At 38.7% G+C, this 25,274-nt stretch overlaps 1 protein-coding gene across 3 annotated transcripts in view; it reads right to left on the bottom strand.

Moving 5' to 3' along the window:
- CASK (calcium/calmodulin dependent serine protein kinase) overlaps positions 1 to 25,274 on the bottom strand; it is a 352,166-nt gene that overhangs the window by 181,551 nt on the left and 145,341 nt on the right. For all 3 annotated transcript variants that reach the window (XM_040632797.1, XM_040632783.1, XM_040632789.1), the window contains exons 4-5: positions 7,939 to 8,016; positions 3,385 to 3,457 (exon numbers count right to left, since the gene is read on the bottom strand). In XM_040632797.1, the coding sequence (XP_040488731.1) occupies positions 3,385 to 3,457; positions 7,939 to 8,016 (151 nt within the window). The remainder of the gene's footprint in view (positions 1 to 3,384; positions 3,458 to 7,938; positions 8,017 to 25,274) is intronic.

Below are 25,274 nucleotides of genomic sequence, written 5' to 3'. Positions count from 1 at the left end.
CACAACCTTCAGAATATATCCTGAATCTACGCTTTTACTCCCTCCATTGCTACCACTCTAGTCTAGCCAGGCAAGACCATCTCCTCTCCTGTTTCCCCACTTCCACCTGTGAGTCCCTGGTTCAATGTATCACCAACAAAGCAATGAACTGCTGTTACCGTGGAAAGTCAGATCACAGTCTGTCCAAACCCCTCCGGGGAATCCTCATTACTCTCAGAGTAGAAGTCAAAGCCCCTCCCCTCCTTTCCTCTCTAACCCCACTACCTATCTACTCTCCTCATGGCTCAATTCACCCCAGCCACATTGGCCTCCTTGCTATTCTGCAAATAGGTCTGTTATGCTCCTGCTTTAGTGCCTTTGCACTGGCTGTTCCTTTTACCCAGAGTGTTCTTGCTTTGGATATCAGTCAGCCCACCTTCTCTCCTCCTGCGAGTCCTTGCTCAGATGTCATCTTCTCAATGTGGCCTGCTCTGACGACCTGTTTAAAACTGCAACCCCTTCTCTAAGCAGTCCCTATCCCTTTGGCCGCTGTTTCCCCCTGCAGTCCCTTTCACCTTCTAACCTACTATATAGTTAACTTATTTATGCTCTTGGTTAGGGTTGGTCTTCCTGAACTAGGAAGTCAGCTTGCTCCACGGGGGCAGTGATTCTGTCTGTTTTGTTCATTGATAGAGCTCCAGTTCTTAGACTAGTGCCCCCCCCCCAGGAAGCACTCGATGCATAGTTTTGGATGAATGTCTTAAGAAAAATTTATCCAAATTCAAAATTATTGATTAGCTAAATGTGAGTATTCCATCTACCACACAAAACGTATAGATTTCAGGCACTGAAATACAACGAATGTCAACATTAATGTGTGCTCTGTGTTGAGTCCACTTGCCAACTGGATGATGGTACCTTTTCAGGTGGTTTCTTCTTACTTGCGGCTTGAGAATTACTTCTATCTTCCCTTCCTCAGCATGTTTCTGGGTGCTTCCTCAAAATTATTTGGCATGTGCCTTAGGGATAATAAACTAATAAAATCCAATGCAAAACTAATTTTGAGCCTTTCCTTGAAATGCCCTCTTGTCTTCATGTAACTTCCCTATGACTCAAGACCAGGCTCAAACATGACCTCCGTGAAGTTTCTCCGGCTCTGTCTCTTAATGGTATTTCCCACCCTCTATCTTGGACAATAATCATTTGTTTTGCTTGTCTGTAAAGATGGCCAACAGACAAGTTCCTATCCTTGTGCACATATGTTGCACCTCCAACCAGAAGGCATGATCTATTTTTCCTCCTCTTGAGTCTTGTAACCTATTGACTAACATAACACAGAGAACATGACACAGTGTCAACTTTCCGCCTAGGCTTCAAGAGGACTGGCAACTTCCACCTTTGCTTGTTTGGAGCCCTGAGACACCGTCTTGCTGGAGAGGGGGCCCCATGAAGACAGGGAGAGAAGGAAGAAGGACTGGGGGTAGGGAGGAATACCCTAAATGAGAGACTACGAAGAGGGCCCAGCAAGCTCCTAGCTGTTCTGGTCACTTCAACGGACATGCCACAAGAGTGCAGCCTATGTGGGTACTAGCCATGCTGCCTCAGCCCATAGTCTGTCAAACAGAATGGAGCAGTCCCCATCAGGCTCTGCCCAAAAGTACAGAACTGTGAGCAGATAAATGGCAGTTGTTGTTTGAAGTCACCAAGTCTAGTTGTGTGTTGGATCCGCAGCCGTCGGTAACAGATACACCGCCTCATCCCCCTACCGAGACCATCATAATACCTCTAGGGCTCCAAGCGCAGCATTCTGCATGAAGTAGGCACTCGAATATTTGTTGAATAAATCAATCAGAAGGTAAATGAGAAGCTGAAGCACGATATTCAAATAGAACTACTTTGGGATTTTATTTGGTTTTGGATTATCATATCAAATACCAAGACTAATCAAAAGCTGACTGTATTATTGAAAGTATCACAGTACAGTATGTTGTCAATCATTATTTATTATATGATGTTGATATAATTACTCTTCAAGAACAGAATTCAAAATAAAATTGCCTCTTGAGCCCAAGTGTTTCTAACGCAGTGCTATTACATGAACTAAGAATCTGTTTATACATTTTAAGTTTTTGAAGTGTCATTTTTATCATCTATTTTGGAATATATACAAGGAGATATACTTTACTCTTTACATATGCACTTTCTTATATTAATTAAATGCAGAAGAGTAGCACAGCCTGCTACTATCATTGACAATTTCCCTCCTTTAATTTTTTTATACTTCTTATTCTCTTTGTTTGCATAACTGAAAAATACTTTTTTATAAAAGTGCTATGTATCTATTGGGTTGTTCAGTGCTGAGGATCAATAGTAACAATCTCCTTTTCCTATCACCACATTTGAAAAGAGTAAGATATTTTACAACTAATGTGTATTTTGTATATTTCTCCAATGATTTTTTTATTTGCTATGGTGATATTCCACTAGACTGTTTTGGAATTGCTCTTGATTTACCTCAGCTTATAACCCCAAAAATTTTAGTTAAAATTTCCCAAACATTCTAGAAAATTTAACTAAACTCTACTTAATTTTCTTAACCATTAAAATACATTGAAGAAGCCAGGCCTCTGATAATACATTTTGAGGGAAGGAGAGCCCCATGTCTGTAGATGCCGTGTGTTAGAGGCCAGCAACAAAATACCAGAGAGAGAAAGCTGACAATAGGGCTAGAGAGACCTCAGGGGCTCTTAGTGATTTGAGGCGTTGGAAGGGCCCACTGGTTTACTTCCTGGCCTGCCTCTATGTTCTGCCTAACACCATTATGAGCCAGGAACTGACAGTTCTCATGAACTTGATAGTGGGAGCAAATAGTCAGAAAGACTGAATAATGGTAATATGCACATTCCCAAAGGTACAAAACTGTATTACATTTTTAATTATGATTTCAGATTATGTTAAAAAACTGTGTGCAAAAAATGGTGACTATTCTGTATTGCAACACTACAAAAATATAAGCATATGATGAACTTCTACTATATAAACCGAATAACCAATATAAACCAACCTCCCCCCCCCCCAATTAACTTAGGATAGGATATTGTTTGGGTCTTCCTATTTGTTGGATTTTTCATTTCTCTCTTACACACATAATGGCAAAAGAGGAATAACAGAATTTCAGAATACATGTACATTTTAATAAGAATATGGAAACTGAAATGATAAAAGTATTCCTGTTAAGAATGAGTATGACTCTTCTAATACAAAGTAGTTAAATAAATGTTTATTTGGAAGTAAAATTAACCTTAAGATGCTCTCTATAGGAATATTAAAGAAACACTTCTGATCATTATCACTGTTACCAGTTTCTCTTCATAAATGTTAAAGTTAGTGATAAAAATGACTTACCTTCACATCCCTGTGAATTATGTTATTATCATGACAATAGCGTAGAGCTTCCAGTATCTGTCTCATGTAATGACTGTAGAAAAACAAAAGAAATCTAAAACTGTAATAAAAATTTTTTATTTTTAAAATTTAATATACAGCGTCCCTAGTTTGTAGTTCCCACCTTCATATTCACTGTCCATGGACACTTTTCATTTGAGCAGACAAGACTGGTGGAATGTGAGGCTTAATAATGAAAAGTTGGCACACCCCTGAGTTTATAAGCTTCATGAAGAAATAACGTGTTCTATATTTTCTAAGATAACCAAGTCAAAAGAATTTCACACAGTTCATAAGTAAAATAGCTCTGCAAATCAAAAATTCAAGCTGAAAACATGGGGGGGGGGAAGCAGGTCTCCGGCACTCAGTTAATTCTACTGAATTACAGTGGATTGCTATTAAGTGAACAGTGCTCAGAGGTACACCACGAATTCTGACTAAAGGGGTGGGAGCCTTTTACCTGCCAGCAGAGGCTAGCTCTCTGCCTTATTTCCATTTAGCTTTAAGGGCAAACAAGAGGAAAGAACCTCTTTATGCATACAATTTCTCTTTGCAACGTAACTGAATTTTAGCTGGGGCATCTTGTAACAAAGTGGAGTTGTTGTGGGCCGAAATCATAGAAAGTGGGACTCATCACATGGCCAGCAGGGGTCTGCAGAGCCCCCCTCCCCTCCCCCCAGGTCCAGGTGAAAAACACAGGAGTCAGCGGTTTAAAGAACAGTCCTTAAAAAGTGCTAACAGGGTCAACTAGCAACAGGGCGTGACCAGAGGAAGATGTATATTCAGTATTACTTCAGAGCTTACTTTGACTTCCCTCTGTTAATTCTAAAGTTCTTCCTCTAATTCTGCCATTTCTCTCTGTCGAGTGTCTTATCCTCTCTTCCTCTGTATTTTACTCCCTTCATATCGTTCTTTTTCCGATGATCCCCCCTCCTTTTTCATTTTCCCCCTTTCCTCCCCAACCAGCCATGACATAGAAATGCAACAGATGCAACATTACTTATTGTATAGTATTTTTTTAATTTTATCTTTCCAGATCTTCTATTCCTCACACTTTAAATAAAAATGAAATAATTTACCAGTACTTGCAAAAACCCTTGTGTGTATCCTTGTGACTCAAAAAAAAAAAAAAAAAATCCCTGTTCCTGCTATACAACCAAGAGGCATTTCTATCAAGTTCCCTCTTGGGTATGCTACTACCAAAACTCACATGAATGGCCCTCTCCTTGGCATGTGTATTACTTCATGTACTACGATCGATCAGAAGGTTCCATTTTTCAAATGAAAGGTAGGAAAAAAAGACCCCACGACAACCCCAGAATTTGTTCCTATACTTATCATCGTCTCCCCACACCTGGGCTCTAAAGCAGAGAGAACTCGGTTCATGCCGTTCTTAGTCACGTCAATTTTTCTTACTTAGCAAATGCACACAAAAGGGGCTGTGGTCATATACTCTTTGCCTGGGCCTGTGCAGTCTATAATTAAGTTTCTGTTTAAGTTAGGGGTTCTTAACTTGGTCCTTTCTTGGCTCAAATGAGGCTTTGAAGGCCCCCTGAAATGGCAGAGACAAATGTGAAAGTACTTTGTAAACTCTAAACCATGCTACAATGGGTAAGTCATTATTATTACAATGTTATTAATATTGTTAGTCAAAGGTTTACAAACAGCCTATTTGTGCATCTAGATGTGAATAGTGGGTACGTTTAAATTAGGTAATGTGGATATAGCTTATACCTACAGTATGGACTACTTTGGATACATAGTACTAAGACAGCCACTTATATATCTTCAGCCTGAAGAAAATTCCTCTCAAAGCCTCATTAAGAAACGAAAAAAACTCAATGAATGAGCATTTTAATCTAATTATCAGAGAACTCAATTATTTGACCCAAATATATATACATATCAGAATCTCTGGAGTGTGTTGGGGGAGGATACAATTTTTTCCTCCCCAGATATTACAGATTTAAAGCGATCTTTCTCTACCCTCCCAGTCATGACTCTGGGAGGCTGTGCACGTGAATAGTGTGCAAGCAGGATAAAGAGAGAAGCAAAAATCCACCCACATGGCCTAGAATTGCTGACTAAACTTTAATTAGAAAGCTTCATTTTCATGAATCATCATGGTGGCCTATACTTTCAGAGAAACTTCACAGTATATAAGTTTGTCTCTATCTCCTGTAACGATCAGGAATGAAGACAACTCAGTGGAAGGAAAGAACTGAGGCCTGAAATCCACTCACTTCCTATGAAGCCTGCATTTCCAGGGTGGTGGAAGAAAAGAGGGGAGGAGACTCTAGGTAAAGAGATTAACACTCTTGCTAGGCCGAAGAGACCTTGTTTCTGAAACGCTCTTAAGAGAATGTCCTGGGCTATGGATTACCTATGGTAAATAGAACCCAGGATCTTTGAGGTATGGCCGGCTTCCTGGAGGAGGTCATGGAAGCTATACGACTCCTTGAGGCATACAATGGACACGTCTCGTAACTGCAATGCTCCCCTGTGTGTGTGGGATCCCACAAACCTCAGGTAGAGACCTCATCTACTCTGGGCCACAGGTGCATTTCTGCTGTGGAAAGCTGTCCTTGAAAACCCAGACCTCTCTGTTTCAGCTGAGCCTTTTGATTGCCTGTATCCTTGTAATTATTTAGTAAAACTTGGTACTAGGTAAGATCGCTCTGATTTGTAAGAGTCTGATATGATAATCTGATTCTGTATGTTAGCATACTCCACAACTCATCGCCCCTGAAAGAACAGAGGTAATCACTAATTGGGTTGTAAGGACCGTATGCAGTTTTATTTTATGCCATGCTTTGCTGCTTCTCTTGAAGCTCAGCCAGTTGGAGAAAAACATTATCAATTTGATTACTTGGTGCCTCGGAGTCTTCTTGCAGTTGGTCTCAATTAGAATACTGATGCAAGCTAAATTTCTCAGTAAGGAATCACAGAATCAGAGGAGGAGGGGGGCAGGTTAGAAGTCACCTGGTTGAATGCTCTACAGCCCAAGGAAGGCTCTCCATGCCCCTGTTGCACGGTCACTGATCCTCTGCAAAAGGGCACATACCTAATACTACTTTCTGAGGATGCCCCTCCCTGCCTTTTGTCATTTTTTAGGAAGGGTCTTTAATAAATTGTGCCAAATTTCTCTCTTTGCAGTGTTGCCGACTGGTCTTGACGCTACTCTTTACTGGACCATTCTGGAAAGTTCCTTTCGTTTCACTGTATGGCATCACCTCTACATATGACTATTCTCCCTATCCTGACGCCCAGGCCAGTGGCACAAACAGGCTCAAAGTTGAGGAAAAGCCATACAGACGAGTGGGGAACAGCATAAAAGTGGTAGTGCTTTAACATCAACCTGACAGCACATGCGCCAGGTACCCAAGCATTACCGTGGTTCAAAAGGGGGAAAAGTCCTCTTCATCAAGCTTCACTGTTCTATACAAATCAATGTTCAGATTTTCTAGTTTTCCTTATTTGATGCTGCTATTGAAAGAGATCAATGTGGGAAAGTTCAAAAGGCAGGTTGCCTCAAATTCTTGAAGAAGTAAATATGAACAATAATGCGCAAGGGTCTGAGAGTTTCATTTAGTTGGATAAAGTGGCTTACCACTGTATCGTAAGAAAAATCAAGATGGCATTGACTATTTTGGTATTAAAGAATGCTTTTAAATTCTGAAGCACAATACAGAAAAATTTCAAATTGTGATATGAACTCAAAACTAATAGAAAAATGGGATTAAAAAAACCCCCCACTAGAGTTGCAGGTTTGAATCCTTCAACACATTATGGTTGGTGACTAAGGAGACCCCATGAATTAAAAAGGCAACCCACTGAAGTGGGTATTTATGATATGAGTGAATGCCACCAAAGCAGAAGGCTATATTGCTCTAAATCTATAAGCAAGTGGCCGGGGCATGGCTCCTGTGATTTTTCAGCTTTACTCCTTATTTTGAGCCATTAGTTCCCGACAACAACTTGACTTAGAACAATGGCCACCATTTGCTTGGGAGATCACACACAGGCCTGAAGCAAATATATTTAGCAGGAGAACTGTGCTTTTACTCCTATTCCTTCTACTCTTCTGTGCATTTCATCAGATTAACTGGTCACATAACAATCTGCTATCACTAAAAGGCAAAGTGAAGAACTAATAAGGCACATCTGCCCAAAATAAAGATTGAACACACACAAAAAAAAAAACCCCAAATTTGATTCTTCATAGCTCTTGAGCTACCAAATCCCTCTTTGAACAAAAGTCATCACAAATGGGAAAGACAGCAGTACTAGGTTAAGTTGTCAACCCGTATTAATAGATAAATGCATTGTTCAGTACTTTCCATTTCCAGTAGCTACTTTGGTTCCACTAACGCACACTAAAACAGACATGCTCCTTGCAGGAAAGGGTGGCAGTACGCTCATCATCAGTTCACAAAGGAGGTCACTTCATGTGATTTGTCATTTCCTTCTTCTGTTTCCACCTTGACCTCTGTGGAGTCCATACAAATGACGTACCTGGCTACAGCTTCACTGTATACAAAACCAGCGTCAGCTCGCTTTACGATTTCAAAACACAGATCTGCTCCATCCATACTGTGGAGAAATGTGAAAAAGAATGTAAGAGGAAATTCCAGGAAGAAAACACTGAAAATGAACACACTGTAATGAAGTTATTAGTTGGCTTACAGCTAGTGATTCTAATAAGTCATTTCAATCTCCTTTCTTTTGATGATAAAAAGACAATTATAAAGGATATTATAACCACCTTAACACTGAAAATCTACATGGAAAGAAATACAAAGAACAAGCAAATGGTAGCATCAAATAATGTTAAGGTGTAGAAAATTGACCATAAGTTTCCTGTAAGTTATTGCAACAAAAAGTCTCAGAAAAGGGGAATGCTGGGGTTTGTGGGCATATTTTTGAGTCAAGTTCCAAAATTATCAGTACCTAGTCATGTCACGTAATATTTTAAGAATTCAACAAGAATTCTAAAATATTTTGCTGTTCTTATCACCACTAAATGGGAATGAATTCAGGCTATATACTGTAGAAGGAAAAAAGTAGCTAATTCATAATTTATTATTGCTTACAGTTCCATTACCAAAGTCAATTGCTACAAACATATTCTAACACACTGATGTGTTGGTGATGGAATGGGTACTATCTTGCCCCAAACTTAAAAATGGTTTTCTATTTCTCGGCAGATCGGTAAGGCCTCTTGTTGTGTCGGCCACACCTTGCCTCTTCTACCTATCCTATCAAATGGCTCTTCAAGGATACCTCACTCTCCAGGCAGGCTCATCTTATTACTATATCCTGAATATGCTGTTTTCTTTTTTGTCACATGATTCTGCATATATTGCTTCTTATATTCATAACCTACCTTAATCCAAGGTCCCATTTCAATCCCACCCTTCCCAGAAAGCCTCCTCAGTGGATTACCAGCCCCATTAAGGCTTTCATTTGCTTAAATTCTGTAACAACCCTATATGCCCGTATCGTAGCATTTGGCACTTACACACATTTAGCATTTACATACATATATATGAAACTTTATTAGATTATATTAATGAAATTATTCAAATATTAATAGTTAGCCAACATCTTCATAATGCTTTCAAGCCTATGAAGTGTTTTCAAATCCAGTATTTCATCCATTCACTTATTCAGGAGCTCAGACTCCAGTATATCTGCTATAGGTATTACACTGAAGAGAGAGAGACTTCTAGAAGGGAAAGCAGAGAAACTACTCATTACTATTACTAATAATTACTAATTAGGCATTTATAATAAAATGATCATTACTAATATTATTCACCAAGCATTACGGGAAACACTCCTTGTTATATCTCCATTCTTACAGTCACCCCATGACATCAGCATCCTTCTCATTCTCAAATAATTTGTCTAAGTAAGTAGACAAGTATGTGACAGGGACAGGATTCAAATCTGTATCCATATTCAGTGTTCTTCCCATTATCTACAGCTACACCTGCTGGGTGTGCAAGGAACAAATGCACATATTCAAGCTCAACAGTTCAACAATAGTGTAAAGTCCTAAAGAATGAGTATGTTTTATACTTTCAAAATACTTCCACCTGATACGCAGAAGACTGAGCACACAGAAAATATAATTGACTATATTATTTAAAACTTGTTGTGCTTTTAGATAAATGAAAACACTTTCACATTTCACAAGGCTTTGCAACATTTGCCTGGTTTCCAATTCATAGCTAATGAACATTTTCCAACGTCAAAAATAAAGCCTGAATGAACATGGTCACACAACCTGTGAACAATCCTGATCACCTGTTAGAGTAGAAGTCCTATAAGTCCTATAAACCACACCAAGTTATAAAAGTCCTATAAAAGAGTCAATTCATTAGAAGTCCTATGTACTTGTCCTATAGGTCAAGGGGCACAGACAGTTAACACTTCTGATACACTCCCAGCAAAAAGTTAACATATTATACCTACCCCCACTAACTGTGAAAGTGTCCTTTCCTCTCAACCCACGTCCACTAGGATGACTATTCCTTTTGAATCTTTGCCAATCAGATAGGAGGGGGAAAAAGTCACAATTGCTTTAATTTGCATTTCCTTGATTACTAGAGGGTGAATATTTTTCATTTCTTTGTATTGTGGGGAGGAAAAAAAATACTATTTTTAAAGTAGTCTGTGGTTTAAGCTGGTTGCTTGATCTAGGAGCACTAAAAGACTCCTGAGAGTGACGGAATTACAGTTTTTGTTTAGGCGGCTTCCTTTTTAATTGTGAAATGTGAGGATGAGCACTTTTCAGCTCAGATGAGAGAGGAGTTAAAAAAAGGAGAGCTGAACTGATTGCATCACCAAGCGGGAAGAGTCTGGGGGCTCTCCTGAGAGCTGGAGGAAGACTTTTTGGAGGGACCTGGAAGAGGGGAAAAAAGGAGTCTTAGGGGTAGAAGGTAGTCAAGTGGTGAGAGGCCAATGCCTAAAGAGGAAACCACTTAGTGAGAAACAACTGGAAATTATTTGCTGCCCTATAATATAATTACCAGCACAGATCAGCCCATTTTCTCCTGGTCATTTCTGAATTCTGCTATTTGAAATGACAGTCTCTACACATGTACAGACACATGTATAGTCATGTTTCTGCTCTTTCCCACTGACCCATCTATTCTTGTATCCAGTACCATACCATTTTTAATACTGTAATAGTGTTTTAAAATTTTTTTTTAGGTATGCTCCATGCCCAACACGGGGCTTGAACGCATGACCCTGAGATCAAGAGTCCCATGTTCTACTGACTGAGCCAGCCAGGCGCCCCTGTAAATAGTGTACTTCAATATTTAGAAAAATAAGTCATTTCATTATTATTCTTCGTCAATATTTTCTTATGAATTCTTCCCGCTGAACTTTAAAATCAGTTTGTCAAATGCTAAACATTTTTAATATTTCGGTGGAGATAGTATATTTATAGGTTAACTTCTAGAAATTAACATTTTTCTCAAACTCTCATCTATGAATATGATATGTTCTCCATTTCCTTTCACGTCTCTAAGTTGCAGTTTTAAGATTGTCTTTGTATTGGCTCCAAATACTGATTATTGGGGTTTTCCCCCTAGGACACTTTTAGTTGGCTCTTATAAATGGGATCTTCTGGCCACTGTACATTTTTTTTAATACAATGGTTCATAACCAGGGGTGCCAAACAAAATCATCTGTGTAACTTTTTAAATATGCAGCCATGCTCTTTGAGGAGCTAGTCTGAAAGTCAGTCATCACTGTGAAAGTAATCTTCTATTAAAGCTGTTTGATTAGTTATCTGTAACACTGATAATAAGTAAAAGAAGCAATCCATTAATTTTAAATTTTATGAGATACAGAGAAACTAAAAATACTATTTATGCAAATTTTACTCATCACTGAAATTTTAAAAATATATATTCATAATATAATCCGTATATAACAACTTTGAACAAAAAGTCTGATGCCTCAAATCTTTGATAATCTTTATTCGCTAATATTTCTAAAAACAAGTGTAAGTCTTCTTTTACTGCTCTTCTCTTTGCTTCCCATCTTAAGGTGTTTGTGAGGCTGCCAAGAAATTTCAAAAAGCATGTTCTAAATTTCCTTGCTTAGTTCCATTCCGAGGGAGTAAAATAAGAGGGAGAAGAATCCCTGTGTTAGAAGGGTATGGGAAATGCTTCTATCCTATATGCAGAGAAAAACTATGGGAGGTTTACTCTGACTTATAAAAAGTGGTGGGATCATGAATGACCTTAGCTGTCCCTTCCTTTTGTCTGTCTGAATTTTTAAAATTTTCCAATAAAACATGCATTACTTATATAATTAAAAAAATATCCAAACAAATTTGCCCAATAAAATAGATCACAGGTCTAGAGGCACAATGTATGGCTGGTCGGATGTGGAAGGGATCAGAATATGCCACCCCAAAATATGCCACTTTGGCATAGGATGATGTTGAGCTGAAGGCCATCGAAAAACAGAAGGAAGAACAGGAACAACAAGAAGAACTCTTTCCTCTCCTCCCTTCTGCCTAAAAACAGGGTTTAAATGTCCCTTTGTAAAGGTGTTCCCCTCTCATGTACTAGGAAGACAACTACTCTGATCTGTATAACAAACTTTACTAAACAACTCCTATTTACCATACATTTCTTAGTCACCTTCCCACAACTTACCTCCAACCCGAGACACCCAAATTCCCCCCTTCTTCCCTTGTCTAGTCTCTTCATCCTTTATTACTCTTTGTTAAAACGGTATATAAGCGTCTGGGTCTAACTACCTCTCTGTGGTTTTCCTTTTTTTCCTGTGAGGCTGCCCCCCAACCCCACTGGTCTTGCCGTGTACAGACAAAATAAATCTTTTCTCCTGTTAGTCTGGTGTCGGTCAGTTTAATTCACAGACCTAGTCACTTAACCTAAAGAGGGCAGTGAAAAGGTTTTTTCCTCTTCTACAATGTATTTTCTGTAAAAGGAGAGAAAGAGGGGGCTTGTAGTACAGAGACTCACACTTGATTATATGAAGAAGTGCTTCTCAACTGTGGTGAAGGACCAGTTTTTTTTCCTCCTCAGGTATGTTATGAATTGGTACTTTTATAAAATACAAAATCATATGCTATGATTTCACAGCAACGTCAAATTGCTCTAACAGCTTCTAAACGTTTACTCTCAATTTCTGTACTTACCTCATTATAGACTGGTAACAGTTGGTAGATTGGAACTCATCTGCAAACTATTCTTTGAGGAACACTGTAAAGGCCAGACCAAATCTGAATTTCTCTGACCAGCATTTCCTCTGAAGGTGACAAAAACAACTATAGAACTGGATGGAATTAGAAAAAAAATTTTTTTTAAAGCTTAAAGAATTAACAGTATAGTGAGTGAAAAACTAGTGAGTATGGGAAAGGTTTTGAGTCCAAAGAGGTGAATAAGAGCTGCTTCTGCCCTGGGGTAGGCAGTGGGCCACATAAAGGAGGCAGCCATGAAAGGGACAGGGTGCATATTTGGGGATCTCTGAAGAATGGGGGAGGAAGACTGACAGGGTGGGTCCTGACTGTGGGAGGGTCAGATGTCAGATTGACAGGGTCCAACTGCTTTTGTACTAGGGTGATCCGAGAGGAGACACAGAGCTATTCTTTTGGCTTACCCCAGAGGAGCCTGCCAAAGGCTAAGGATGTGATAAAACACCCCCATGCTCTGGGCTGGGGTGATAAAGAGTTGTATTTTGAAAAGCGGGTACAGAATATATTCTGGTATTTTTCATTAGTAGCATAGAAAAATCCCAATGTCTACCATGAAGTAAAAAGCTCCACTTAAAAACTTTAGCAAGCATCAACAAATTATAAAAAAAAAAGTGACACCATAGATTTGAAAAAGCAAATATGAATTTCTGAATGAAAAAAATCTAATGCCAAAATTAAGAACTTAAGCAGATTAGGTAGTTGAAGGGAAAAATTAGTGAACCAGAAAATGTAGTCAGATTGAAGCACGGAGAGACAAAACATGGAAAATATGAAAGTGAGGATAAGAAAGGATTACAGTGAGAAGGTCAGCATCTATTTTTATTGAAGTTTCAAAAGTGAAAAGAAGGGCGCCTGGCTGGCTCATTTGGTGGAGCCATGTGACTCCTGATCTTTAGGTTGTGAGTTTAAGCCCCACAAGGGGTACAAAGATTATTAATAAATAAAGAGATAGATAAATATATTTAAAAAAGTGAAAATAAAGAAGCAATACTGAAAATATAATGTCTGATAATAACCAAGAAATGATTAAAGATCTCAATAAACACTAAGCAGTAAAGAAATCCATAGTTAGTCACATATATGTAAAAATTGCAGGAAACCAAAGAAAAATAGAAAACCTCAAAAACAGTGAAAGAAAAGAATGGACTATTAGACTGACAGCTGACTTCTCAATGGCAACAGTGGAAGCCAGAATACAGTAGAAAGGGATCTTAAATCAAATTAGCTGCCAACGTAATAAAATTCTCTTCTCACCAAAAAACCCCTTAAAGAATAAAGGTGAAAAAATTTCTTTCAGATAAGCAAAGAAACTGAGAATTTGCCAGCAGCATACCTATCCCTAAAGGAAACACAAAAGAATATTCCTCAGGTAGAAGATAAAATGAAGTCGAATGAAAACTCAAGAGATGCAGTGAGGCATGAAAAACATAAAATGTGGTAACTATGTAAGTGAATCTAAATGAACAATGATCATACAAAACAATTATTTTCTCATTCTCTCTCCAGAGAGAGAGACCATATTATGCAATAACTATTCTGAGACAGATTGATCTTAAATAAAAATACTTGATAACGATAACATATAGGGGTCAGGAGGCATACTGTAATTTCTAGGACAAGCGCTAAGTTCTCTTTTTGATGTCAGAACTCTTTTCTACTCAAAGATTATTGAGAATCCCAAAGGGACTGTGTTTGTGTAGGTTTTGTCTATCAATATTTGCCACATTAAAAATTAAAAACAGGAAATGTATAAAACATTTATTTTAAAATGACAATAAGCCCATTACATGTTAACAGAAATATTTTTTCATGAAAAAAAGTATTCTAAAACAAAACAAATTTAGTGAGAAGAGTGGAACTGTTTGATATTTTGCAAATAATTTCTGATTTCTGGTTTAATAAAAGACAACTAGATTCTCATATCTGCTTCTACATTCAATCTGTTACAATATGTTATTTGTTTGAAGAAAATCTGGCCTCACACAGATATATAATTGGAAGAAGGAGGTGTATTTTAATAGCCCTTGCAGATATGTGTGAATATTCTTTTTTGATACTGCACCCAAGACTCAAAAAGTGATAGTTTCTTTCTTTTTCTTTTTTTTTTTAAAGAATTTTTTATTTGAGAGAGAGAGAGCACACATGCACGAGTGCAGGGAGGGGGTGCGTGCGGGGAGAGGCAGATGGAGAAGGAGAAGTAGGCTCCCTGCTCAGCCTGATGTGGGGCTTGATCCCATGACCCTGGGATCATGATCTGAGCTGAAGGCAGATGCTTAACTGACTGAACCACCCAGGCACCCCCCAAAGTGGTAGTTTCTTAAAGGTAAACTGCAATGTGGATTCTGAAACCATGTCAATGAACTTTTGGTACTGTCTTGTTCTTTGAATGGATCCATTTTCTGCCTTGTTCTTTGAATGGATCTTTCTTTTACCTGTGCATGACTTTGTAACATCACACATTAGTCATCTGAAAAATACTGGTCCACTGAGTTATGCAGGTTTTCTAAATATGGAAACATTTCATTATATGGTATTAAAAAATCCATATTCATTTGTATCACCATTGATTACATTAGAAACATTAAGTCCTGGGAAGCTGTTCAGCTCATGGTAGCAGGTACAAGTTTTCCAAAATTATAATTTTCACTTGAAAATTTCAATTTCCTCATTCGTGACAACTACTCTGAGTGGTTTCCCTTGAAGCAGCAGGCTCACTTCATTTTTGATTAAATGTATGCTACATACCCAAGTTTGAGTAACCGTGGTCTGTCAGTCATTCTTTCAAGTAAAAATGATGTTACATATGCAGAAAACTCTAGTTCAGCTTACAACTCGAGATAGCACACAAGTGCTTTTCTGAGAGCCAATGAAATTTTAAGGCTTGTGAGCACTCAGAGTATGATTCTTAATCACAATAATCACAATGAGTTATGTTAGAAATCAATTAACACAGTAACTAGGAAATCCCCCAAATGCTTGCTTGGAAGTTGAGAAGTGCATGTTAAATAACCTATGAATCAGAAGAGAAATCAAATTGAAAACTAGAAAATACTTCTAACAATGATAATGACAGAAGTATATCTAAAAATTGTGCATTTCAAGATTGGCATGCTGCCATCATTAGACCCACAAATATAGAAATAGCAGAGAGGAGGAGGTGGCGCATAGATCCAATCTTCCAGTAGGAGAAGCTAGCCACACACACATGCCTCAGCATCGGAGAGACTTTTCTTGAATCAGGTAGTCCACTGTTGATGGAAAAGTACATCAATACAACCTTTCTGCCTGGCAATTTTATAGTGCTTGACAAAAACCCTTAAAAATGGCCATGTCCGTTGACCCAATAATTTCATTCCAAGGGAAATAATCAGGGATATTTGCCAAGCTTTCATGCCAGGGGATTATGATAGCTATTTATAATAGGGAAAAGTATGAAACAACCTGAATAAATGTCTAACAATAGGAGAATTGTTAAATTGTGGTAAATCCACAGAGTAGAATATTATGCTGCCATTAAAATAATGCTGTAGGAGTGTATTTATTGATATAGAAAGATGGTCACAATATATTAAGATGTATAAACATATACATATACATATATGCATATATATATGTGTATGCAGATACACTGAGAAATTTTTGGATATCAACAGTGTGTTAAAGAGCTGATGGATATTTGAAATTTTTTTGTTTTATCCTTTACTTAAAAAAAAAAAAAAAAGGAACAGGGGCGCCTGGGTGGCACAGCGGTTAAGCGTCTGCCTTCGGCTCAGGGTGTGATCGCAGTGTTCTGGGATCGAGCCCCACATCAGGTTCCTCTGCTGGGAGCCTGCTTCTTCCTCTCCCACTCCCCCTGCTTGTGTTCCCTCTCTCGCTGGCTGTCTCTATCTCTGTCAAATAAATAAATAAAATCTTTAAAAAAAAAAAAAACAGGTATTACCACTTTTGTTATACTAAAAACAGCTCTAAATGTTTAAAAAAAATGCAAAAATACCCCTCGAGAATGCAGCTAAAACAGTATGTTTTTAAACTTTAAATTATTGAAATATAACAAATATTACAAAGACTGATGTAAAATATTAGAAAATAAGAAAGCTAAAGTGACATTCTATCAGGATAAATGTTTTAAAAGAACAGTAAAGTAAATCCAATGAAACTAGAAGGAGATGATAATGAGCAGAAATTAATGAAAAAAAAAAGAAATTAATGAAAAAATAAACAATACAGAGCAAGAACAAAGCAAAAAATAGGTTCTTTGAAAAGATTAATGAAACTGAACTGGAAAATCCCCAATGTTTAGAAATTGAACAATATACTTTTATTATACAGATCTCAGGATAAATCATTAGAAAATAAGGAAATATCTTAAGCTGAGTAACAAAAATAAACACATCAAAACTTGTAAAATGCAGGTAAAGTAGTGCTTAGAGGGAAATTTACTGCTGTGAATGCATATATTAGGAAAGAAGGCTGAAAATTAATGAACCCAGCCTCCATCTGCATAAAGCTACATAAAGATCATCAAATTAAACTCAAACAAATTAGAAGGAAATAAGAATAGGAATTAATGAAATGAAAACAAACATATTAGAGGGATTAGCAAATGCTAAAAGTTGCTCCCTATGAAATGATCAATCTTTGGCAAGACTGATTTAAAAAAAGAGAAGATACACATAGCCACCAATATTAAGAATGAAAAAGGAGGTATTTCATATCCTGTAGACATTAAAAAGATGATACTGAAACTTTATGCCATGGATTTGAAAATTCATATGAAATTGACAAATTTCCCAGAAAAATAAAACTCATCAAAGTGAACACAAAAATAATTAGGAAACCCGAATAATTCTTTACTGATTAACGGAACTGAATCAGTAATTAAAAACCTTCTGGCATAGAAAACTCTAGGCTTAGATGGCATTTCTGACAAGTTCTACTGAACATTTGGAGGAGAAATAAAATGAATGAGAAGCAGGAACAGTCTCCAATTCATTTTACGAAGCGAGCTTCACCTAGACACTAAAACCGTTAAGGACAGCATGACAAAATTAAAGGACAATCTCACTAATGAACATAGATGCAAATAACCCAAACAAAACAATGGCAAATCAAACCCGGCAATACATAAAAATTATATCAGGACCAAGCTGGATTTATCAGAGGAATGCAAAACTGTGTTAAAACATTGGGAATTCAATTATAATTCTGAACACTGAGACTGACAAAAGAAGAAAAAATTACGATAATCTCAATAGATGCCAAAAATTTAATAAAATTATGTATTTAAACTTTATGAAACTGTCAGATCAAGAACAAGATGAAAATGCCCACTCCAAACACTTATATTCACCACTATTCTGGAGGTCCTAGGCAGTGCAGTAAGGGCAAGAGAAAGAAGAAAATCTGTAAGAATTGAAGAAGAAGAAACAAACTGCCATTATCTGCAGACGGCATAAACTGCACATATAGAGTATCCAAAATAATCTAAGGTACAGTTAGAATTAATCAGATTTTAGCAAAATTATTCTCATAAATCAAAAGAAAAAATTTTAAAATTTGGGGATAAATTTTTTTAAGAATGTAGAAATAAATCTAATAAAAAGATGTGTAGGACCTGAAAGGAGAAGAGTATGATATTTATTAAGAGAAATTAAACAACTAAAATAAATGGAGAGAAAATTATCCTTTTCATAGACCGGAAGATTCAATATTGTAAACAGCCACTCTTTCCCAAATTGAAGCGAAAATTCAATGGAATTCCAATCAAAATCCTAGCAGGTTTTGTGGAAACTGTCAAGCAGAATCTAAAATGTATATGGCACTATAAAAGGACAAAAAGATGCAAGGTCTTTTGGGAGAATAAGGTGGGAAGATTGACTCTACTTGATTTCAAAATTTCACAATATAAGGCTTAGTAATTAAGACTATGCTATTGACAGTAGGACAAACAGGAGAGAACATAACAGAGAGCCTAGCAACAGATCCATACATATATGGATGCTTGATTTATGACAAAAAGGTGACTGGAGAGTTTTGGGCAAGGACACTCTCTTCAAATAAGTGTGTGCTCACCTGGTCATGTGGACCAGAAGTGACGTGCCTGGATGTTCACAGCAGCACTGTTCACAATAGGCACCAAGTGTCAACAATCCAAATGTCCATCAGTAGAATGGATGAAGCATTGGTATATTCAGACAACAGACTACACAGCAATGAAAAGAAATGACCTACAGGTACACAAAGGAATTTGGCTGAATGCTAAAGATAAAACAGTGACTGAAAGAAGCAGACAAAGCAGAACACAAACTGTATGATTTCTTTTACATATGGTTCAAAACCAGAAATAATCTTATTTTGTCATAATAAATAAAGCTAGCATTTACTGAGTGCTTACTACGTGACAGGCATTTTCTAAGTGCTTTACATGCATAAATTCATTTAATGGTTATGAGAACTCTCCGAGATAGGTGTTATTACTACCCCTATTTTACTTATGAGAAACTGAGAAATAGCAAAGCTTAAGTAACCCGCCCAAGAGATCATACAGCTAGTAAGTGGGAGAGCCAGGATTCAAACTCAGGCAGTTTGGCATTAGAATCCATGCCTCGTCCCTGCAAAAATGCTCAGGTTACAAAGAGGGAAGCTTCAAACTTCTGCTCAAGGCTCTGAGTTACTCAATGGAAAAAAAGGGATTACAGCTAAGTAGGTAACGTCATAGTACAAGGGAGGGCTCTGTATAACAAATCCATTTTCATGCCTGTTACGAGGGCCCCATGCTCCAGAATCACCCAGGGAGATCTTCAAAACGCAGAGCCTCCGTCCCCACTGTCCCCGATGATACATGTGTGAATGCTGTACTATTGATATGGTTTAAATGAATTCTCCATATTTAATAAGTTTGCCAATAAATGCTTTAATCCTGGCATATACAAATCAATCTCTATTGATTAGAAAAAAAACTTGAATTCTCCTTTATTTTCTTCTAATTCGGGGCTTTGCTTGTGGTACTGTCTGGATGTCTTCACAAATGTCCTGTAACCACCACCTTTTCCCAATACTTTTTCTTTCTTTATGCCTCTGCTAGGGATGACCTCTTTCCACTTCTCCACCTGTCTCCCTCCTACACTGACACTGATGCCCTTTGCCAGTTTTGTACAAGCCTGCATGCCTGCCTGTTACAGCTCCTAATGGTTTCCTCCACTGATCTCCTAGGGACCTAAGAATCCATGCCTCTCTATGCTTATTTAGACCTACACTACCGGTTATTATTTATTTCATGGATAGGCACCTGTGTGGTCTGCCCAACTGTACGATGAGCAACTTGAGGCCATAAACAGGTCTTTCGTGGTCAGCATAAAATCTCACATATTGATGAATATTTACAAATATTTGTTGGTGGTAAACTCATTTCTGAAAGAAAGAGGAAGCATGCACACTTGACCTTTCTTTACCTTTTCCTTACTCTGAACTACTCCATTTTGGGGAAGGAGTTAGTCACAACAGTGCATATTAGAGTTTCAAAGGAAGGGAAGAGTACATCTTTGAGGGATTCAGACAGGGAGCAAGCAGCCTCTGAGATGGGTCCCAAAGAAGACTCAGGGGGAGAGGAAGAAGAGGAGAATGGGAGTGAGAGGGTGTGGACTGCAAGGTAATTAAGAGGGTAGCAGCTCAAGGCGTTTCTTCTGACAAGCCAACAACAGTTAAGGCCTGGAGCACTAGGAAATGAGTCAACGTGTTAGGTGGGTTTGGGGTAGATTGTGGAAATATTTAAGGGACTATAATTTGAGCTCCGCTGAGCTTTCCCCTCTCACCTCTACTGTAAACTGTATACAATCAATGTCCTGCAGTATGAACTTGGGTAGGGACCAGAGAAGGTACTGACACAGGATTGTTAACTGTGTTATCTAAGTAGATAGAAACCTTCATCTTCTCAGTGGGGAAAGAGGATGGTTCACTGTAACACGAATTGCTTAATAAAGCAAATGCTGATATATCGTGAAAGGCATTAAAATGACTGAGCATATCCCCATACGCCTATGTACCAAGTGTATTTTTTTTGGTGGGAACTGACCATTTCTGTCCTTGCCCGTTTGTATATGAAGCTTAATATCGTCCCTTCCATCGTGGTGAGCTCTCCTTATCGATGTTCAGTAGAATGGAACCCTTTTATGTCAATATTAAGGCAAATTAATTTTCCAGGTTTTTTTTCAATTTTAAATCTGTTGATGTTTTCCTTTGTGAATCCCAGTCCTTTGAAGTTGTAAAAGCTCTCCAAAGATCTGTTAAATAATTTTATTTTTTGCTAGCTTTCCTATGATTTGTTTATATAAACTGTTCTGTCTGTGGTTTTCTTTTTTAGAGAGGGGGTCGAATCGAAATCAACTTCTGAATTGCTTATTAGTTTTCTCAACACTATTAAAAAAAATCTTTCTTTTCCCTAGTATATTTACTGCACTTGAGCATCTGTTCTGCTGAAGAGGAATGTCTGGTGTTACCCGGCTAGGAAGCAGTGCTTCCTGGCCTGTCTCATTCTAGGTGGATCCGCTGGCGAGTGTGGCTTACAGTAGTTTTGTGGCTCAGAAAATTTAGTAGCGCCTAAGACGACGACTCCCAGATTTGCTAATGTCTGCAGGGGATTTCTCATGGCTCATGGAGGGAATGGGCGTGCTAAGGTGGTCTTCAAGTGAGAGTGAGGAGACACAAGGAGACAGAGCAAAGGAAGGGAAAGGTCATTGAAAGGGAAGGCAGAGCACATCATACAAATCCTGCCACCTCGTGACTTTGCTGGGGACCAGCCGGGCACAGCTTCAAAGCTGTTTCGGGCCCACATGCCACAGGTGGCCTCCCTCCATCTAGGCTCACCCCTAACAGTCGCAGCACCTGAGGCAGGTGTACAAGTGGGAGCCCATGGCTCCATACACCTCAATATTCAAAAGTTATACGACAAACTTACTGCTAAATGTGTTCTAACCTTTGACCTTGACAAATAGAGATTCATAAGGACCTGGACAGTTAGGTTCTAGTAGGAATTCTTGGGTTCCTCAGAATTCCTCACCACAAACAACATGGCATCTTGGGGTATCTGGCCCTTGGTATCTTTTTTGCCACTCCCAGCTCCATGCCTCAGCTTACAGCCTTCTTAGGCCAGGGCTGATATCCCAAGGTTCAAGAGCTGCCAGTCTAAGTGCAGATTTCAGAGACCAGTGACTCTCCTGATAGCGGGGTCATCTTCTGCCATTTCTCTACTGATTCTGGAATCTTCATGCTGGCTCAGTTAAGGCTCTGAGTTACAAGAAACAGAAACCAATTCTGGCTGATTTAAGCAGCATGGGAGTTGATTAATGGGACCGTGGATTGCTCAGAGTGCTAGGGAGGCCTGTCAAACGAAGACTGTGCTGCAGTCAGACACAAAGCCCTGAACTGATCTGATGAAGGCACCGTGGCAGCTGATGTCTACAAGCTGCAAGAGCTTGCACCGCTGTCCCTGTTAATGGCAGATGTTGGAAGCTGTGCCGACTATCACGGCTATGACTAGTCCAGTAATCATCCCTGCTGTCACCTGAGAGTGCCACATGGTCCCTGTTTTTTTGTCACTAGCTATTACATCCTGGGTGGCTATGTCTGACTCATGAAACCTACGTCGTATGCCCATATCTTAACTGCCAAGGAGAGCAAGTACTTGGCATTATTAGCTTCTACAGCAGAAGGTGGGCTCTGTCCCTCATCAAGACTCTTAAGATGGGTGATTCTCCAAATACTGGAAGAGGATTCAGGTGTTGGACAGCCAAAACAATGAGAAATGTCTCCTATTCATGGGTTCTGTTCACAAGCCTACCTTTAACTGCCCGGGGGACCTCGATCATGCCACTTAACCTTTCTGGGTTGTCAGTGACTCCCCAATAAAATGACGGGCTTTGGTTTGTAATCTCTAAGGTCTCTTGATATCCTACAGAATTCTGATTCTTTGAAAAAAGACTGGCTTGAAAGAATCTGCTACTTCTAAAATTAAAATGCAGTCTAAGATACTGTTTATCACATTTTAGAAACAATGTTGTTTTAATGCCTGTCTAGATATCAAAGGTTGATTTGTCACCATTTCCAGGGTCCTAAATTTACCACTCCTTTCTTTTTGCCAGACCTTTCTCCTATCCAATGGCTTAAAGGACCACCCAAGATCTCCCGACCCATATCAATGTTGCTTGACAATGGCGCCTCCTAGTGGATGAAGAAACTCCACCTACAAGAGCTAGCAAATGCTCCTAAGATAGGAGGAGCCCCAGATGTCTGGATTAGTTGTTTATGTTAACATGTCTCTGTATGGTTTTCTGAAACTCCCAGGAAAGGCAGGCAGGCAGTTGGGAACAAGCCCTGTTCTGTTTACTAAGGAGGAACTTTACTGTTAGCCCTCAGTGTGCTCACTAATCTTCACAGCTAAACACCTCCCCAACCTCCAACATACACACATACGTACACACATTCGTTCATTCATTCATTCATTCATATTCTCTCTCTCATGTGTGCATGTGCACACACACATGCTTTTTCTCTTTCAGTTACGGCCCTGAAAAGAAAAGGAGGGGAAGAGGGCTCCAGAGAGAATCATGATGAGACACATTAGGGAATTTTAGAACTGAAAGTTTAATGAAAAGACCTTCCTTAGGTAACTAATGGCAGTTGGGACTAGAATCTCAGTTTCTTGATTCTTGGCCCCCCCTGTATTAACTCCATGTTTTCTGCTCACCTTTTTGAAGGAGGTGGTTATACTTTTTTCCTCCCCTCACTTGGACTTCCATGCATCGTTGAGAGCACAATGATAGGCTATTACTTCAAGGGGCTTTTTTAATTACTGCAAATCCTCACAAGTGAAGGGAATCTCTCCTGTACTTTCTTTTCAACTGACCAGGAGACAGGGTTTCACAGCGCTAGGTAGGAACTAACTTTCCAAGCTAGCGTTGTTTTTGTTGTCAATTCGACGCCTACAGAGTTCAACCAAGACGTTGGTTACTGTGTGGCCCCAGTAATGTCTGCACAGTGCAAAGTGTCCAAAGGTCAAGAGGTCCTTGAACTATCTTTTCTACCCTACCTTCTCCTCCTGTAAATCTTTTAACTTCATTAATTCTAAAAAAAATAATTACTGCTGCAAATACCTTACATGTAATTTTTAATCTACTGGATGTATTAGTTCAGCTTCTTTAAACATGTTTTGCTTTTTTTTTTTTTTAAAGTTTCTTAGACCTCGATCTAGTCCTAACTTACCTTCGCAAGTGAGAGCTGCCACTCAAAACCAACTCAATCCTAATAATCATATCAGTTTACTTTCGGTCCTGCGTAAGTTCTTCTAACTCTGGGGTGGGTGACTATCTATGGGTCTTCTGAAGTCTTTCTAGTTCTTCTTTTGGCCTCTTCTCTCTAGAAATACAGTTCTCTCTCTTGCTCCTCAAAGCCTTGTCTTCATGCAGACGCGGGGTCCTCAGTGCAGGCCCTACCATCCCAACAGTAGAGCTGCTGGCCTAGAGGAGGCAGCAGCCCTTCAAAAGATGGAGATAGGAAACTCACAATAGGTTCCTCCTGGCCTTTTGTGGAATTCAAAGATTCAGGGTCATTCTTTGACAATTCTTCTGACTTGTCCTCTGTTTCCACCTCACAGAACATCTAAAGAACTGTAAATAATCATGCCAGACTCTGATGGGGTTGGCCTTGGAGATGAGAAAGGGGGGCTAACTTGGAAAATGATCTCATCTTGAATAACCAGACCACAGATCAAAAAAATAATCACACGGTTAATTACTGATTTTCAGTTTTCATTTTACTGCCATTTGCACTCTGAAATCAAACCAGCCGGTATAATCCTTATTTCTAGGCAAGTTCCGAGCTAACGTGAAAATGTTAATGTTGGTACTTAAAAAACTACAGATGTATAGATATAAATGAAAAGAGGCATAAGAATGGGTCTCTGTCCAAGACTGGATTGCTCCAACTCAGCAAGAAAAATGGAACCATTACCGTGTCCTCACGAGAAGATTCCATCTGCCCGTGAATTATTTTGAAGTTTCAAACGTGACAAGAAAAAAAATAGGGAGTTCTTGAATGTTCAAATAATATCATGGCCAATTTGCAAACAGCAACAAAACTCTGCGTGTGGACAAATAAAAGTCAGCAGTTAACTAGACTGATCCTTTGAGTATTACAGGAAGACACAGATACCTAAATTTATACCCTCATAGACGAGGATTTTCACATTAGTCACTCCTCTGGGATAAGATCCTGAAGGTTCCTGTTAAATGCAGAGATGTTAATAGCTAATAGCAAAGATTTACTGAGCATTTAACTGCACACCAAGTGCTATTTTAGGTGCTTTACATGTAATAACTTATTTAATCCTCATAGCAACACAAGGAGACAGGCATCTTGCAGATGAGGAAATTGAGGCTTAAGACAAATGTGACATAACTTGTCCAAGGTCATACGATTAGAAAGTAGCAGAGCCAGGATTTGAACCTAAGCAACCTGGCTCCAGAATTCCTGAGGCTCGACAATAAATAGAATTTATGACAATGAAGGTTATGGTTGAGACTTTCTACAGCTTTGATTATCAGAGTACTTT

This window comes from Ursus maritimus (assembly GCF_017311325.1).
Source record: "Ursus maritimus isolate PB19 chromosome X unlocalized genomic scaffold, ASM1731132v1 scaffold_X1, whole genome shotgun sequence".
Taxonomy (NCBI): domain Eukaryota; kingdom Metazoa; phylum Chordata; class Mammalia; order Carnivora; family Ursidae; genus Ursus; species Ursus maritimus.
This window is presented reverse-complemented; position numbering and strand designations above follow the sequence as displayed.